The sequence below is a fragment of the Macaca mulatta genome, chromosome 5 (genome assembly GCF_049350105.2).
Source record: "Macaca mulatta isolate MMU2019108-1 chromosome 5, T2T-MMU8v2.0, whole genome shotgun sequence".
Taxonomy (NCBI): domain Eukaryota; kingdom Metazoa; phylum Chordata; class Mammalia; order Primates; family Cercopithecidae; genus Macaca; species Macaca mulatta.
The window spans coordinates 24,422,525-24,441,813 of NC_133410.1; the positions used below are offsets into that span (position 1 = coordinate 24,422,525).

Below are 19,289 nucleotides of genomic sequence, written 5' to 3' on the forward strand. Positions count from 1 at the left end.
TATTGATGTTCCAACTAAATAGAATGCAGACCACTTATAGCCTGTCTTTGTATCTTCACAATGTCCTTACATTTGGGCAGGTAGTTAATAAGTATTTGTTGACTTGATATTAAATGTTTTATATTCACTCTGCAGTATATGCATATTTTATTTAGGTCCATTTATATTGCTATTTTTGTGAACTCTCAATATCCTTAAAATAATCCAGCATGTATTTCCCTCCAACGTATACAAAATTTAGTTTTAATGTAGTTTATCTCACACTTGTTGAAACTCTAAAGAGTAAAATAGAATGTAAATTACCTGTAATGTGCTGATATCCTTTAAACAAATGTCCAGATCTTCAGTTCTAATATTGTAAAAACAGACTTTATATTTTTCAACCTAACATAATTGCTTTTGTTTAAAAACTGAATGTGATCTGCATATGTTGATACTTTTTGATATTTCTGAAAACTGTACCAATACTAACCAGAATGAGGAACCAGAGTGCTTATCAGGCGGGCCTGTTTAAGATCCATGTTGTTAATTAGAATAAATTACAATATTAAAACTGAATGAGAACTTACAAGACTTTTTTTTTTGCAAAGGTAGTTTGGTTTTACTTATAATTGCTGGAGGTAATTGAGGCAGTGTCTATCCTTACTACACATTCTAACTGTAGTAAGAATCAGGATTAGAAGAGAGATGACTTACTGCTCAGTCCTTCTCATTAGAGCAGGACATTGTAGAAAGCACACTGGATTGGAGAAGTGGAGATCTACTTGTAATCCTGGCTCTGTCCCCAGTAGCTGTATAACTTTGTTTTTGTAAAATGTGATCTCCATGAAGGCGGGGACATCTTTTATACTGATATATCGCTAGCACCTAGGGTATGCTCCATAAGTAGTGTTTTTGGATGGAAAGAATGAGTGGAACTAGATTTTAGCTCCCCTTTCAGATAACTTAAGACGTTTAAATTAATTAAAAACAGTTATGTATTTGCAAAAGTACTTCTGACTTGCTTATTACTGACCAAATGCAATGAAGAACCATGTTCAAATACCATGCAGAAGTACATGAAACATACTTTGTCTTGACTTAGGTGGAACATAATACAAAACACATAGTACTGATGAGGACAGTCCTATGAAAGGACAAAGAGAGTCAACTACAGATACTAGATCAAAGAAAAGTACATAAATATACTGTAAGTGCGTAGCAGAAAAGACCAAGGGAAATAAACAGATGTCTTTGGTATCGTAAGACTTTGGAGGAAAGGATGGCTTGCAGATTTTAAGAGCAGAAACATCACCAGGTTAAAAGGAGGGATCCTTACACACGTAGTCTTAGTACAGACAGCACTTAGATTTGTCTGGAGTGGCAACAGGTTGAATTGAAGAAGAAAAAGAATAGTTTAGAATGGTTAGAACAACAATTTTGAACCTGAAAATATGAAGCAGATTAAAGTTCTGGCACCCGTTAGTTTTTGGAAGAAAAATGTTTTTGTTGGTGAAAAGCTGTGTAAAACTGAAGATTTAGTTCAGTCAAACACCTTGTCTTTGAAATGTATTTAAAATTAAAATTATGTTTGTAGTTTGCTTTTAAAGATCGTTTTTTAACTTTGTATTTCCAGCAATGTTGAGAATGACAGAAGACCATGTGCTTCCTGAGCTGAATAAGGTAGTATGTACTAGTGCATTTTCACAGTGTTCACATTGTCCTGTTTGAACTCTGCTGTGCTGGTCATCTTGGTACTCTTCCTCAGGTATTCGTTAACAGGAAGTCAGGATGTAGACATTAGATCCCTTAAGCACCACCTTTTTAAAAAAGAAATTTGCATGTTTTGTGTATTGTTTCTTCTCATAGAATACCTTTATTATGACTATCTAAATTTATAGTTTTCATGTTTCGATAAGGTTTTATAATCCATGTAAGACAGCATCCTTGTATTCCTTACTTTGACTTCCTTAAATTTTAAATGCTTCTTATTTTCCTTGGAAATCAAGTGCTTAGATATTAGTCCCTGTGTTGAAGTCTGGTAAGCAACAGTTTCTTTCTAAAGAAAGAAAGGAAGGGTTCCTGTAAAGACTGTGACAAGCGGCGATGGAGTCTCCTTCCAGGGAAGCCTTACAGAATAGGGCGGAATTTCCACTTGATTCCTGCAGCTCACTCTTCTTCACCCCTGCTGAAACTGGTTAGATAGGTTGGGTAGTTTTGAGCCTGAAAAAATGGACAGCATTAAAATTAGCCTCGTGAACTAGATGAGAAAGGGATTCTCCACTGTCTACAACTCGTTTGCTAAGTAGATCTTTTGCACTGTGGGGGACTGGCCTTGCAAACCAGGAAAATTTCACAATAGTTGTTTTTCTGACATCACTGTTAGCTTTATTTTGGGAGGTAAAATACGTCAGTTGTTGGAAGGAATCCTAAGGTATAATTTTCTGACGGCTGAAGAACTAAATTGGGATAAATGCAGGTCATCATAAGAAGCAGGGGCCTGCACTGAAGCAGACAGCACTGTTTGCCTGCAGCCCTTAACTAAGGGTGACACATCTTATCTGGGGTCCAGTGCCCATGCCCAAAGGAGGAACCTCAGCACGTGTGGTCTTAGCACAAGGCCTGAAATAATAAATAACCTTAGGCCATAAAGAGTTTTGTAGCTATTGGATTAACTGATTGGAAGATGAGTTCACATGTTTAATTACATTCTTGGAACCCCAGGCGTTCATATTTTCACAGTCGCATAATCTATATTTCTTTGAAAGAACTTTGCCGGTTTTCCCGTGGCCTTTAGTAGATGGTGAAAATGTCACATTTATTATTATGTACCATTTCTTTTATTGAGCAGCTTTCTTTTATCTTGATTTGTTTTCTTTTTGTTCCTTTTGTTGATAGATGACTCAGAAAGATATCACATTTGTTGCTGAATTTCTTACTGAACATTTCAATGAGGTAAGAAGTTGATATTTCTGTAATGCAGTTTAAAAAAAAATTGTAGTAAACCTGGGTAATGACAAGATATAATTAAATTTAACCCAATGTTATTGAAGTCCATAGCAATTACTTTTTTTAAACTGTTGAACTAATTATGTTTCTAAACATAGTCAGTAAACCAGACTTTTGTTTGTGTGTCTTATAATCTACAAAAGAAAATAATAACTGCCACTCACAGCTCTCTTGAAAAGGAAAGTTTGGGGTTTAAATTTAAGATACTTTTCTTCGTGAGTTGACTTAAGAATTAAACTATGTTTATTTTTTCCAGGCTCCAGACCTTTATAATCGAAAAGGAAAATACTTCAACGTTGAAAGAGTTGGTCAGGTATGGGCTTTGAACTCATTTTAAAACCTTAGCAGTCTTCGTCTTTGTTATCCAAAGTTTCTGGAAAGTAACACGATACCAAGTAATACAGGAGCTCTGCCCTTTTAGTAAAGTTACCAAAGAGCAGCAGTTTTTAAACATTTTGATCGGAGAACCCTTTTACATTCTTAAAAATTATTGAGGACTAAAAATACAAAAACTAACTGGGTGTGGTGGTGGACACCTGTAATCCCAGCTACTTGGGAGGCTGAGGCAGGAGAATCACTTGAACCCAGGAGGCAGAGGTTTCAGTGAGCCAAGATCAAGCCACTGCACTTCACCCTGGGCGACAGAACAAGACTGCGTCTCAAAAAAAAAAATTATTGAGGACTAGAAAAGAGCTTTTGTTTATGCAAGTTAGCTATTGCTGATAGCATTATTAGGTATTAAAAATTAAACATAATAAAAAATTATTCCTTAATTCACTCAAAAATACAATATAACAGCCGGGCATTGAAGCTCACACTTGTAATCCCAGCTACTTGCCAGCTACTCGAGAGGCTGAGGCATGAGAATCGCTTGAACCCAGGAGGCGGAGGTTGCAGTGAGCCAAGATTGCATCACTGCACTCCAGCCTGGGCAACAGAGTGAGACTCAGTCTGAAAACAAAAGAAAAAAAAAGGATATACCCACTTACTGTTACATGTTAATATAAATACTTTTAGTGAAAAAGGATATTTTACAAAATAAAAATAATTTAGTGAAGAGTGGTAATGTTTCATATTCTTGCAAACCTCTCTGATGTCCAGCCTGATAGAAAACAGGTGGATTCTCATATCTGCTGCTACATTCAGTTTGTTTTGATATGTTTTTTCTATAGTATCAGTGTATATGAAAAAAGTCTGGCCTCACATAGGTGTGTATATGAAAAGGGAGAAGTATTCTATTAGCTTTTTCAGATAATTGCGACTTTGCTTTATTACATCAAATCTGGACAAGTGATAACATCTTAAAGGTTCGTTTCAGCGTGGAATCTAAGATTGCATCAGTGAACATTTTTTACATTAAAATTCATTCATCTCCCTCGCACTTTGAACGGATCTTTTGCCCATGCATAATTTTGTAACATCATGCTTTGGTCATTTTGGAAATGTTGGTTCCCTGAGTCATGCAGCTGTTCTAAATGCTACCACCTTAAATAGCACCACCAATTTAATCAGAAAAGTCTTTTGTGTTGTGAAGCACACGGGCAGATGCAGGTTTTCCAAAAAAAAAAAAAAAAATTTTTTTTTTTTTTTTTTTTTTTTTGAGACAGGGTGCTTCCTCTGAGTACAGTGGTGCAATCATGGCTCACTGCAGCTTCCACCTCTCCCACTTGCCTCTTGTAGCTGGGCCTACAATGTAGCACATACCACCATGCCTGGCTAATTTTTGTCTTTATTTCGTAGAGACCCGACATGTTGCCCAGGCTGGTCTTGAGCTCCTGGGCTCAAGTGATACGCCTGCCATGGCCTCCTAAAGTGCAGAGATTACAGGCCTGAACCACCATGCCCAGCTTGTTTTTGCTTTTAACAGAAGTGCTTTTCCTCAAGATAACCACCATGTTTTTGTGTAGCAAAAGTGCCTATGTATAACTCTCAGTTCTGTCACACAGAATATTAAAGATTTGTACTCAAAAGTTGAAAATAAAGTTAATAATTTAATGACTTCGTTAAAGATAAATGAAAGTATGAGTATGTGACAGAAAAAGAATACAGTGACTGCTGGTATGATTTGGAACCACTGCCGTGATTCTTGACTGAGACACAGTTTTCCCCACCATCAGTGCAGATGTTAGCCCAGTGTAAAGGGCAGGTGACATCTACATTTTTATAAAACTAGTGTTGACTTTGTGGATCCCCAAAAGCATCTTGGGGATTCCCAGGGGCCTGTGGACCTCATTTGGAGAACAACTGCCATAGAGTATATTGACAGTATATTGACAGTTGGTAACTTATGAAACTAATTTATAACTTGCATATATAAAATTAAAATATGTTTATGAAAAACACAATTTAAGTTCGATTTGTGGTCTCTCTACATCTACAACATAGTAATCTTAATATATTGCAGTTTGTTTAGTTGCTTGACTAATTCTGCCACATACACATAGCAGATTTTGGCTACCTCACTTAGAATAATAGTAATGCACTTTCAGAGGACTTGGCAGTAAAACAAAGTAGCTTGTTAAATTAAAAAGTGTTAAATATGAACAGATTTTAGACTGTAATTCTTCAATTTACTAAACTTTTTTTTTGTCTTTTACTTTTTTTCTTTTTCCATTTTCCCTTCCAGGTATGGAAGGGAAATAAGTTTATTAAAAATAAACTTAAATTTCTAATTCTGTATTTCTAGTACTTGAAAGATGAAGATGATGATCTTGTGTCACCCCCTAACACAGAAGGAAACCAGTGGTATGACTTTCTTCAAAATAGCAGCTACCTTAAAGGTATTTCATGAACCAACCAAAAATAAACATGATTTGGGCCATGTTTATTTTTATTTAAGACTAGGTCTTGAATAAACAGTTTTGCTGAAAACTTGCTGAACACTTATCTAAGTTTATTAGACTTATTTTTATTTAATTATAGGAACAGCAAAATAACCAATCGTGTATGACATCATCATGATAGATAGACACTCTGAAGTTAACTATGCTACAGCAAGATTGCTTATTCCTAAGTATTCTTATTTAAGTGTTTTGCACCCTGTAAAAAATAGGATTTTGAGGAGAAACTATAGAGCCAAATAGTGAGAAAAGTCTTTTTTGCCAATTCCAATTTATTATCTTCTAAAAGCACAGTGATGCTCAACTGTATTCTCGGGTTGTAGTTTCGTGTGTGTGTGTGTGTGCGCGCGCGTGCGCGTGTGCGTGTGTGTACTGTTATGCCTTTCATTTTCTAGGATGTCAGAATGTTAATACAGTAAAGCTGTCCAGCATTATGAGGGATGCAGCACATAATAGCAGCCGTTAAATATACCAGCACATCTTACTATTTTAGATGAAAATATTTTAAAGCTTGTATTTCTTTGCTGTCTGAAAGAATAATCTGACCAGATTTAGCAATTTCTTAGATCTTTAAGGTAGTAACTAACATTTATGGGTTGCTTAATCTGCCGTATATACACACAATACCTGCTTCAGTCTTCACAAGATTCTGTGGGTAGATACTTGGTATCCCCATTGACTAATGAGGAAACAGAAGGTTAGAGAAGCCTGGGATCACACAAGCTGGTTAGTGATGGAGCTAGGATTCTGTTAATGTGAAAGCCTGAGGTTTTAACTAGACTAGCAGTACAGGTTGAGCATCTTAATCCAAATGTCCAAAATCTGAAATGCTCCAAAATCGAAAACTTTTTGAGCACCGACATGACACCACAAGTGGAAAATTCCCTACCTGACCTCATATGATGGGTCCCAGTCAAAGTGCAGTCAAGACTTTGTTTCAAGCACAGAATTATTAAATATATTGTATAAGATGTACATGAAGCATAAGTGAATTTCGTGTTTAGACTTGAGTTCCATCCCCAAGATACCTCATTATGTATATGCAAATATTCCAAATTCCAAAAAAATCCAGAACACTTCCGGACCTAAGCGTTTTGGATAAGTGAAACTCAACCTATAGTCATTTCTGCCACTTCTGTTTGGTTGCTGCTTCTGTGAATGAATGAATGCATGAATGAGGGAGAGAATTCTTTGATGCCCAGAACTTTACATATGGTCCAAATTCTTTTTCAAAGCAGAACCTATTTTGTATTGCCGGAGAGTCTTGAGGTCAGTAGGGAGATGCATTGGTGCAAGCTGGCTATTGAATGGAGGGAGGATATGGGTACAGGAGATGCTACTCATTTACTGTATTTAATCAGGATGCCCAGGGAGTAAGGCAGGATGTCTGTGGAGGGCCAGTGGCGGTGTGTCAAGAGTAGTGGCACCTGGACCCTGTTGCTCTTTTGGCTTATTGATCTTTGCCAGGCTGAAAATAGGTCCTACTCTCTTTTTTTCCCCCCACATCTTATGTGTCTGAATAAGAAAGGCCTGATCTTAGCTACAGACCTGATGGAACTCACTATTGAGTTCCACACTGAATTCCAGTGAGGAAATATCAGTGCAACTGTTTTCTTACACTGCAAAAATCAAGTGCTAAGTACTTGATCTGTGTAGTTTCTTTAGGGTACATGGGTCAGTATTGTGTAATGGGTAAAAGCTGGTGCTCTGGAAGCTGGATTGTCTGGGTTGGAATCTGCTCTCCTGCTTCGTAGTAATGTGGCTAAGAGCAAGTTGCCTAACCTCTCTGTGCCATAGTTTCTCATCTGTAAAAAGAAGGTGGTAATAATGCCTCCCTCAAGAAACTGGTGTGGAGATTAAATAAATTAATCTGCGTAAGCACTTAGACTAATGCCTGGCACTTAGCACAGAAGCAGTCTGTAGGTTTGCATCTGAGCGGTTTTTACTCAGTGTTTCTGACAACAAAATGAGAGAAACTTTTTTCCTCCTGACACCAACCAATTTTGACACCAACCAATTTTGACACCAACGGGGTGTCCTACAATTCAATCCCGACGCTAATTACAGACAGCGCAGACCTCACAGGATAAGGGCGCAGTCTCAAAAGACTGCCCTCGAGTCAGATGTCAGGTCTCTAGATCACCCACGTCTCTTGGGTAGCCATGCTTGTTGTCAGACTTGACTATAAGGTCAAGAGTTCCCAGAACTTTCCTCCCTTTCAGGTTGGATAGTTTTGCTAGAATGACTCACAAAACTCAGGGAAACATTTAATTTTTGTTTACCAGTGTATTGTAAAGAATATGACTCAGGAATAGCCACATAGAAGTGCTATATCAGGCAGGGTATAGAGGGAAAGGAGCAGAGCTTCCATGCTCTCCCAGCACCTGGACATATTCACCACCGAGAAAGTTCTCTGAACCTCATTGTCCCAGTGTATTTATGGAGGTTTCGTTATGTAGACATGATTGATGAAGTCGTTGACCGTTGGTGATTGAACTCAACCTCCAAGCCCCTCTCTCCTCCCTGGAGGCTGGCAGGTGGAGCTGAAAGTTCCAAACTTCTAATCAAGGCTTGGTCTTTTTGGTGGCCAGCCCCTATCCTAAAGCTGTCTAGGTGCCAGCCAAGAGTTGCCTCACTAAAACAAAACATGGTAGTCATAGCACGTTGGGAGGGTGAGGTGGACAGATCACTTGAGATCAGGAGTTCCAGACCTGAGCAACATGGTGAAACCCTGTCTCTACTAAAAATTAGCTGGGTGTGGTGGTATGCACTTGTAGTCCCTTTACTCGGGAGACTGAGGCAGGAGAATCGCTTGAATCCGGGAGGCAGAGGTTGCAGTGAGCTGAGATTGCACCATTGCACTCCAGCCTGGGCAACAGAATGAGACTCTGTCTTTAAAAAAAAAGAAAATGTTCCTGTCACCTTTATCACTCAGGAAATTCCAAGGGTTTTGGAAGCTCTGTTCTAGGAACTGGAAACAAAGATCAGTGTCTTTCTGTGATACCATAGCATCTGTCACTTTGAGAACTTAAAATGTTAATGTGATTATAATTCATTTTATCCAGCATGACTTTATCTAAGGGAGGGCCTACAAAGCACAGTGGAAGAGGGTGGGCATTAGAGTCAGACTTGGGTTTGATTGATAGATCTAGATACTTAGTTATTTTCACACTGGGCAGTTGCCTAAACCTGTTGAGCTTCTTTTTTTTTTTTTTTCATCTATAAATTGGAGAATATGGTGTTTACTTCATATGGCTATTGTAAGCAATAAAAGAAAACAAAACTTATTTTAGAAACCTAGCACAGCAGGTGTAAGTGCTAAATTATATATTATTTTTTCCTGATAAAGTAATCTTTTAAAAAGTAAAGAGCTTATTTATATAGAGCTAGTTTCCAGTCTCTTGTTTTTGAGACTCTTAAAAAACAGTGCTGAGCAGTACTGGACTGCTGTTGTCGTTTCACTGTGGCAAAGAATAGAAGAATGAACTGTATTTCATCATGTATTTGATGGTTCCCAAATCATTCCTTTCTTCTTAGAGCCAGCAGAGACCTACAGTTGGATTTTGGTGAGTCTAAGCTTGTAGTGAGAGAGATTGTTTTTAGTGAGCTGTCAGTGGGGGTTGATGAAAGGCAGAAGGCCATGGTCGTTTTTAATGAGGTCGTGTGAAAATCCAATGAAGTGGTCAGTGGAAATTCTACCTTGAGATAAACTGTGCAGACTGGCTCTAATGTTAGATTATTTTCTTCTAATTATAAGTTTGCTATAGCTTCTTTTATTTTTGTTTCTGTTTTTGTTTGAAACCAGAAAGTCCTTTGCTGTTTCCTTATTATCCTCGAAAATCATTGCATTTTGTGAAAAGGCGGATGGAGAATATTATTGATCAGTGTTTGCAAAAGCCAGCAGTAAGTTTAAAAGAAATGCATGTCTTTATGTAGGAGCAATAGTGTCTACAGTATGTGGCTCACTTAATGTAAACCATCTTAATTTTTAGAATGAACTATGAAAATGTTGATATTCAACTGTTTTTGGTTAAGAAAAATAACAATTTCATATGGTTCAACCTAATACTCCAACTTAAGTTTCTTACACACACACGTGTGTGTGTGTGTGTGTGTGTATAAAGATTACTAAAGGTGTTGACATCTTGAGTATTTTATTTGTTCCCAGAAGAAGTTCATTGTAAACAGTCTTGGTTACAGAGCTGATGTGTCTCTGTTTACTACTGAAGGATGTGAATGAATGGTTGTTATGAGACCAGAGGCAGCTGGTCTTAAACCTGCCATGTGCTTAGCACCAAGGTCCTTTTCAGCTCAGAATTTTCTCTCTTTTTCCTTACTGTTACAATTGTCATTAAAGTTTTTTATGTACAAGGTTTGGTGATATAGGCGATTTTTTACTACATTTGAACAGTGATGGTCAGTCACTTTCTGTAGAGTTACCTGTGTGCATAGTAATGCTCTAATTATATTTTAAAATCTTATTTTATATAGGATGTAATTGGAAAATCGATGAATCAAGCAATCTGTATTCCATTGTATAGAGATACCAGAAGGTAATTCCGTTTACCTATTGGGTGGTGTAATTCAGCAGCCAATTTAAATTTTTCTCATTTCTTTTTCCTTTTTATTTTAGTGAGGATTCTACACGTAGATTGTTCAAATTTCCTTTTCTGTAAGTATGTTTCTTCTCTATCTTGAGTGAACAGTACAATTTCGTTTTATCCATCAATAGTTAAAAAATATTACAATTTTTTTTTCTTAGGTGGAATAATAAAACTTCAAATCTACATTATCTTCTTTTTACTATTCTAGAAGATTCACTTTATAAAATGTGCATCTTAAGGAGACATACGGATATTTCCCAGTAAGTATTAATCTGAAGTTTGACTCAGAGAGAGGAGTTTATTATTTTTAAGAATAAAGCATACAGCCTTCCAGCATTTCAGATTTTAAACTACCTTGAGACTTTTAGATTTGTCATGTAATTGTTAGTTTTCATGTCATTAAGAGTAACACTGAATTAGGAAGTTATATGATCTTGTTCCAGATTATTTTATTTTTATTGGCATATAGTCATCGTATGTAGGACTTTTTTTTTAGAGTTAGGAAAAATATGACAGCTCAGAATATTATATCTCATTTTTTAGAAGTTAAAAGCTTACAGAAAGTTAAAAGTTAAAGAAGTTTTAACTTTTTAGTAGTTAAAAACTTCTAAAAGTGGCTGCCTTATAGAAATGATTTTTGCCTAGGGTTTAGTATGCTTTTCATTAAACAAGAGGCCTTGCCTAACAGAGACTTACTCAGAAATTCAAAGTAGAAGTTCTGAAAAATAAATCATATTTAGAATGCCATTGGTATCTTAAAAATGATTTTAAATCCGAATTTGAAGAAAATGTTGAGACCAAGATGTAACCAAAAAGAAAGAATTTGGTTATTTCTATTCCAAATGCCAAATGTCTTTGGATAAATCTGTTTACTTTGGTGACTGTATGATTTTAAACCAAGTTGGTTTATCTGTCTAGGCGTTTAAACCAGTTCTCAGTGTTCTAGAGAAGTAAATGTACTGACCCTGACAATCATGTTCTTTTAAGTGTTTGGATTATTGACTATCCAGGTTGTTCCACTGAGTCTTTTTTTCCCCCCTTCTTTCTTGGAGATCCGTGAGTAATGGACTAATTGCTATTAAATTTGGGAGCTTTACATATGCCACAACGGAGAAAGTCAGAAGAAGGTAAGTCTTGAATCTTGTTTGAGTGATGTGTGTATATGTTTAGGAATCGGGCCAGATCGGTTACGGTGATAATATAGGTAAAAGGGCTTTGTCACTTCCCACATCGAGGGCAGGATTCTTTGTGTATTTATACATAGAGAATGATTTGACTTGTGATTGAATAGAACCTTACTGCCCTGCAGTTTATGTCATATGGTTTCGTATAATTACTCCCGAGCTCCCTGTTGACAAAGAAAGTAATGTGGTTCCCGTGGGCAGATGGCCTGCGGGACTGAAGTTCTTGTTATGACCAAAAAAATTATGAGGTGATGCCATTCTCAGTGATGGGAGATTTTCTTAGGATTCAAAAGGGTAACAGTACCTAAGCCATCCCTGAGACTTCGCAAGGGAAAGAAGTGACTAATCATAGGCTGATCTTTTTCTCACTTGTTTCCTCACATAAAAGAAGTTTTTTTAATGATAAAGTCTTTGGAGTTGCTGTGCCTATTTTTCATGTGTAGTATCTTATTTTTATTTCTCAGTCTAGTCAACTCTGTTTGCTGAACATGTATATAAGGTGTCATTCATAGAATTTCCACAGGTTTAATTTGTATGTCATTCATAGAATTTCTTAAGGCCTAACCATCGATGGCCAGGGGTTTTCTAGAACTGAAACAACTTCACAGATTTTGGGGGGTCATGATTACCCATTTCTAAGATTTGGTTATATATGTGAATAATCAGTACAAAAAATAACTGATTTTAATACAAACCAATGGTATATTTTAAATGTTACTGTACAGAATGTCACTTAATTTTAAAATTTTTTTCTGCTTGCTGCCAGTATGACATGCATACAGTATTTTCTCAGTAGTCATGATCATCTTTGATATAACGAAACTTATTTTAATTCTAGCATCTACAGTTGTTTAGATGCACAGTTTTATGATGATGAAACTGTAACAGTAGTTCTCAAAGACACTGTAGGACGTGAAGGAAGAGATAGACTCTTGGTCCAGCTGCCATTGTCTTTAGTATATAACAGTGAAGATTCTGCAGAATATCAGTTCACTGGGACTTATTCTACAAGGTAACTGGTAAAATTGTCTTTTTGATATTACAGTTAAATATTTTTTAATGCACATTGTAAATTCCAACCTTTCAGGCATGCTAGATAATGGTTATTTCATTACTAGGGGTAACCACAGAGGTAGCTGAGCAGAAGTGCTCCAATTTTTCATTCAAAATATGCTGGCCTTAATAGCTTTTTTTATCCCTTCGCTTTACTAGTAAATCAGGAAGTATTTGCTGGAATCAAGGTGGGGAATTATTTGGAGTGGAGAATGGGACTTCTTTTAGTTACGTTTTCAAGGATTGCATTAACCCTAGTTGGTTGGAATTAGTTATTTTTGATTTGCCTTCAGTATTTTCCTTCCAGAATTAAGACCTCAGTGCCCATGTGGGAAGTATACTGTCAATTCCAAGAGATGGCTTTAACTGAGACTTAAGTAAGCAGATCTCTAATTTAAAAATGTATCCATTTGCTTTCCTTGAAAGGGAGTCAGAAACCTTGCTAAAATGATATTCTGCCTATTTGGAATTGCAGTATTTTCTTTTTTTTTTTTTGAAACAGAGCTTGTGTCTGTCACCCAGGTTGGAGTGCAGTGATGCAATCATAGCTCATTGCAGCCTCAAACTCATGGGCTCAAGTGACCCTCCTGCCTCAGCCTCTCATAGCTGGGACTACAGGCATGTGTCACCTTGTCTGGCTAATTTTATTTTATTTTTTACAGAGATGGAGTCTCACTCTGTTGGCCAGGCTGGCCTTGAACTCCTGGACTCAAGCAGTCCTCCCACCTTGGCCTTGCAAAGTGCTGAGATTCCAGGCATGAGCCACTGTGCCCAGCCAGAATATAGAATATGGAATTTTTATAGAATATTATATCACAGCTCTTTTTTTAATACAACAGTTGCTAAAATTATATTGGAAGTGGAAGTATGAGTAGAAGTCAAAGCCATAATTGACCCTAATACCACCTGTAGCAAACTAGGGAGGAGAAGATCCCCTTTTCATTCCTGGGTGGGTTTTTTCCCTCTTTAGGCTAGATGAACAATGTAGTGCTATTCCCACCCGTACCATGCATTTCGAGAAGCATTGGAGATTACTGGAAAGTATGAAAGCACAGTATGTTGCTGGGAATGGTTTTCGAAAAGTATCCTGTGTGGTAAGTGTTTACAGATCGTTCAGCAACTAAGAAATTACAAGAAGTAACATTGCTTCTTTGGAACCTTCATCAAATACATGACATGTAAGGTCCTTTTGTGCAAATATTTTTGCTGTGATTTATAGCTTGTATTGATTATGGTCATGTGGACTTAGCTATTCTCTCGTTCTGATAAAGCTTACTAAGCAGTTAATAATTCTAGATTTTAATCTCATGAAATTGCCACTGTTGTTATGTGGAGACCTTTTTATACAAAATGAAGGCTGAGTTTATTGATTTTGTTGTAAATTGATGGGAATATGTTTCCTATAAAACCATTCTTTGATTCAGACTTCTGATTTCTAATTCCTTATATATGATATATTAGTTAAGCCATTAATTTAAAAGTGCTTTTATGGCCTTTCTTTTTTAGTTAAGCTCAAATCTTCGTCATGTGAGAGTATTTGAAATGGACATAGATGATGAATGGGAGCTCGATGAGTCTTCAGATGAAGAGGAGGAGGCTGGTAATAAGCCTGTAAAAATAAAGGAAGAAGTGTTGTCGGAGTCAGAGACAGAGAACCAACAAGCTGGTGCTGCTGCTTTCGCTCCGGAGATAGTCATTAAAGTGGAAAAACTTGACCCTGAGCTAGACTCTTAATCTAGCTTGCCATTGTTGTGTGTGTAATTATGGCCAGAAGGACATAGGAGATGGACTAAGATGTCTTGGACCACCTTTAATTTTCTTTGTGTAACAAAGAAATAAACAGTAAATTTTATTTTTTCATATTCTGCTTCATCTTCTCTTAGTGATACAGTCACTCTGATACACTTTATTTTTTCTGAGATTTCTCTTTAATGCTATGTACAGAACTAGTGTTTAAAGAAAACAGGGCCAGGCATGGTGGCTCACACCTGTAATCTCAGCACTTTGGGAGTCTGGGTGGGTGGCTCACTTGAAGTCAGGAGTTCAAGACCAGCCTGGCCAACATGGCAAAACCCAACTCTACTAAAAATACAGAAATGAGCTGGGCGTGGTGCACACACCTGTAATTCCAGCCACTTGGTAGGCTGAGGCATGAGAATCGGTTGAACCCGGGAGCCAGAGGTTGCAGCGGGCTGAGATCATGCCATTGCACTCCATCCAGCCTGGGTGACAGAGTGAGACTGTGTCTCAAAAAAGAAAGAAAGTGAACAAATTGAATGTGAAGAAAAAGTCTAATATTTTCTGTCAGAAGGGTAGGTATCAGGAATTGTTTCTGTATCAGGAAGAAATTACATTGAAATAGTCATTCGTCACTGGAAATTTTAATGCATTTAGTATTTTAAAACTATAGACAACATTCCTATTTTTCCAATTCCCCTTCTAGTTTATTTTGGATCTCCAGAATGATTTTAAAATTACGTTTTTAGAATAAATTATACTGATTTACTGTAATGCTAAACCAAAGGATGGATCCTGTCTTTTATAGTTTAAATAACAAACACTGCTTGACACCTACATGGTTATCTTTTCTCATTCTGTCCCTGCATTTGAGCTCTGAGTTATTTGAATCAGCAGTGCTTAGATGTGCCCTTTTACCTTTTCAGACTTGGTCAAGGACATACAGTAGCTGTCTGGTTGACTCCTTGAGAGAGTGAGAAATAATGGGGTAACTAAATGTTATCTAGCATTAGTGCAGATAAGCTACTGTGGATTTCCTAATGCTCGTTCATTCCTAAAGTACAATAGTATTCTTGTGTGACTTTCAAAGAGATTAATTTAATGTATGAATTCCACTATCAGTTCATTGATAGTCACTTTTTAAAGCTTAGGTATCTTTAGGCAGGAGGACATACTATAACCAGGTGAATGGGTAACTACAGGGTTGCAGTGTCATTTGTCTATTTAATAGGTAGCTGTTTCTGAGTACTCCAGGGTACCTCTGTGAATGGAAGCCACTGTTGGGTGACGCAGTATTTAGGACTGTGATCAGGAGGCTGACTATATTGGTCTGTAGCCTTGCATATGATAGGCCTTAAACTCGATTAACAAATGTATGTAAATATTTACTGATGGTTGAGCATTGTTCTTGGTGTAGTGCAGAATGTCTTGAATTAGCTTTTGTGAGCAAGAAAGGTGAACTGTCAGATGACATTACTGAAAAATTACAGGTTGTGGGTATGTAGAGCATTTTTAGAATGAATGCATTGTGCAAATTTACCACGTAACATTTAAAGAGCTTTAATGGATTTTAGGAACCAATAATTGTAGCCTGATCTTAGAAAGAACGACAATTTCACAATCAGCAACAAGTTATTTATTAGTTAGTAATTTGTCCTTTGTGACCTCAGCATTAGATTTACAAAGATTTTTTGATACATATACATTTGCTTTCTGTGGTTCCAGCGTAGACATAAAATATGGGAGAATTGGTTTTTCAGTAATGGTTTTAATATGTATAGCAAATAGGAACTAGAATTGTATTAAAGTGAAAAAGTTTAAATTGACATCTGAATCTCTTTAAGTTTTAATAAGATGCATAGAGCAGAGAATTTATTGTATTTTTAGATACATGCTCTAATTCTTGACACCATTAGGCATTTTGCTTTTTTAAAAGAAATTTAATTTTTAATTTTTGTGGGTACATAGTAGGTGTGTATATTTATGGAGTACATGAGATATTTTGGTACAGCATACAATATAGATACTTTGCTTTTAATATGTAGAACAATTTGATCATTATACACTGACTACTTTTAGTATGTTTAGCTGCAGATGCTGAATTTGAGCTTTGAATTTAGTGAGCAGCAAGTGAAGGGTGGGAATGTGAGGCCCCTGGGAAGAGGAGCCTCCAGGTCCTGGCTCTTGTGGATCTTGGCACTTTGTCTCCATGAAGTGTGGTAATTGAGTGCCTCAGGGTTTAAGGACTAATGAGGGGTACTTGTGGAACACTGTGGTTAGCGCATGTGAGATACCCGATAAAGACTAGCACTTCTATTTACAATCTTCTGGTTTTTGCTGACATAAATTCTGTTGATTTTTTTAGAAACTTAACTAGCCTCTTTTTTGGCCAGACTTGATAGAACTATAATAGAATTCTAATTCTCTGGCTTAGTAGGGTTTTTTTTGTTGTTGTGTTCTTGATTTTTTTCCAATGTAAAAATTGTACACTTAGCAAAATGCTAAAATATTCTGTCTTCTTAATTTGGAACATTTGAATGTAAATGTGAAGAAAACTATTATGGTATAGCCTTGAGTTTATGATGCCGTAACTAGGGGAATTTATATATATCTGAGTTGATCTAAATATTTTCCCATTCTTGAGGGAAGTCCAGCAAGCAGACATGCGCTAAACACTTCTTTCTAAAGGATGCTATAATTGAAATCATGGGTTGCATTTCACCAGGAGCAAATCAGTTTCTTTGATACCTCTTGAAGTTGCAATGTTGTGATTATCTACAGACTGTTTACATTTACTAGAACCTACAGTTGACTATCCAGCATAATATTTTGAGTCCTCACTGAGCACAAGGAGATAGTACTTAGGATTATACTAAGTCAAGGTCACAAAAACCTTATAATATGAGAGCAAATAACATATTAGCATAGAAATGATCTCTTATGGGAAATATTCAGTTCAGAAACTCGATTATTAAATGGACCCGGGAAATGATTTGTTAATGTGGTTGATAGCCAATGTTTACTTTCCACTTCTTGTTCTGAGGAAATGAAAATTTCTAGAACAGGATTTCTCATGAAGCACACACTAGTACATTAGAAGTGCCAAGGCCAGTGATTAAAAATGTATGGATTTTACCCTACGCCTACTCAATCAGAAGCTGAGGGTGAGGCCAAGACTACATTTTTAACCAACTCACTTGATCATTCTTACACCCACTAAGCTTGAGAAACATTATTTTTCTATGAAAGCTGTGTTTTAGAAATTAGATGGTTATAATTTCTTAGTTGTAGGTTCATAAGCTGTTCCCTTGGATGCAATGAAAATTGATGTATTTTTTTTCTTTAAAAATGACCCTAGCTGGTGGTTAATTACACATGCAAGTTGCTCACACTTCAATAAATCTGTTTAAATGATGGTGAGCATAATTGTACCCCAACTCCCTCTCTGCACTGCAGCATTGTAGCAATGGATCCCTTAGGGCCACATTTCAGCCCTAACAAGATTATGTTCAGCCAAGTGGGAGATAGTTGGGTATGTATGGGCTGTGCTGGTAATCAGCCATTCTAGTTAATAAATGTCACCTTTTCTCTGGTGTGTGCAGTCAGACTGAACTCACTGCTCGAGATACGAGGTGTAATGTGTAGTTACCACAGTACGGATGATAAATCTGTCCTACAACATGGCTATAAGTGAAACTTACGTTTACCAGCTTGTTATGTTTTAAGCAGTAAAACAAGACAAGTTTGTTGTTTGTGCTTCCTGCCATCAGATTTATGACTGAAAACTTTAGGGACTGTTTTTCTTCATTTCTGCATTCCTGATTCCTGTTACAGAGTGAATATTACTCTTTCAAGTGATATTTCTGTCCACTGTTCGGATAGTAAAACTGAGTGGAGCCCAAACTGGAAGAGTGGCCCGCTTGCTGTAAACGAGCCTCGTGATTGTCAGCATTTTCATGATGCTACAAAACTTGCTAACCTTGAGAATATGTTACTTCCCTTTTTCCTTTCCACCATTTACTCTGTCCTGCCAAATTGTTGCAGGAAGACATTCAAGCATTAAAAATATTTATGGGCCTGGCATGGTAGCTCACGCCTAAAATCCCAACAATTTGGGAAGCCAAGGCGAGTGGATTGCTTGAGCTCAGGAGTTTCGGCAGTATGGCAAATCCCGTGTCTATAAAATACAAAAATTAGCTGGGCATCGTGGCGCATGCCTACAGTCCCAGCTACCGAGGAGGCAGAGGTGCAAGTGATTGAGCCTAGGAGGTCGAGGCTGCAGTGAGCTCTGATTGTGTCACTGCACTCCACCGTGGATGACAGAGACCTTGTCTCAAAGAAATTATATGTATGATATGTATATATATATTTCCTTGTTCTCTTGGGATGGAAGGTTAAGATCTAGCGGCAGAGTGTGGATAGCAGAGGGGCTGGCTGAGACCATTGTTCAGGGGTCCTGCAAGGTGTAGGGCCTACTTTCTCCACTGAAGAAGGAGGACACTAAATGGCCCAGGTGGCAGGAGGACACCCAAGAGACCAGTTCAACAGACATCTTGCAGGCTAGAGTAGTCAGGCATGTCAGATGCTACGGAGGAACAGTGGGATGGAAAATTGCCCGTGACCTCTGAAAAGCTGCACGTCAGTTGTGACCCTGATAGAAACTTGGAGGCATGTTGAGGACAGCAGCCCCATTGAAATGGGTGTAGAATAGATGTGAGTCAGTGGAGGCCAAGTGGAGGCAACTGGAGGATTTTGCTGTCGGGGGCACAGAGACGGAGTGGTGGCAGGGGAGGGAAATGGCACCAGAGAACTTTTTTTAAAAAAGATGGATGATACTAGGCATCTTTATTCATCAATACGAGTGAGCCACCAAAGAAGGAGAA

The 19,289-nt window shown here is 37.3% G+C and overlaps 1 protein-coding gene across 11 annotated transcripts in view; it reads left to right on the forward strand.

Annotated features, from left to right (window-relative positions):
* Window positions 1-14,529, forward strand: part of ANAPC4 (anaphase promoting complex subunit 4) — a 41,445-nt gene extending 26,916 nt beyond the window's left edge. For 4 of the 11 annotated variants that reach the window (XM_015138095.3, XM_015138097.3, XM_015138096.3 and 1 more), the window contains exons 18-29: window positions 1,616-1,665; window positions 2,878-2,934; window positions 3,245-3,301; window positions 5,675-5,768; window positions 9,634-9,731; window positions 10,320-10,381; window positions 10,462-10,500; window positions 10,591-10,692; window positions 11,485-11,559; window positions 12,455-12,628; window positions 13,640-13,763; window positions 14,176-14,529. In XM_015138095.3, the coding sequence (XP_014993581.1) occupies window positions 1,616-1,665; window positions 2,878-2,934; window positions 3,245-3,301; window positions 5,675-5,768; window positions 9,634-9,731; window positions 10,320-10,381; window positions 10,462-10,500; window positions 10,591-10,692; window positions 11,485-11,559; window positions 12,455-12,628; window positions 13,640-13,763; window positions 14,176-14,403 (1,160 nt within the window). In that variant the 3' untranslated portion in view covers window positions 14,404-14,529. 11 annotated transcript variants of the gene reach the window in all.
* The last annotated feature ends 4,760 nt before the right edge of the window (window positions 14,530-19,289 follow it).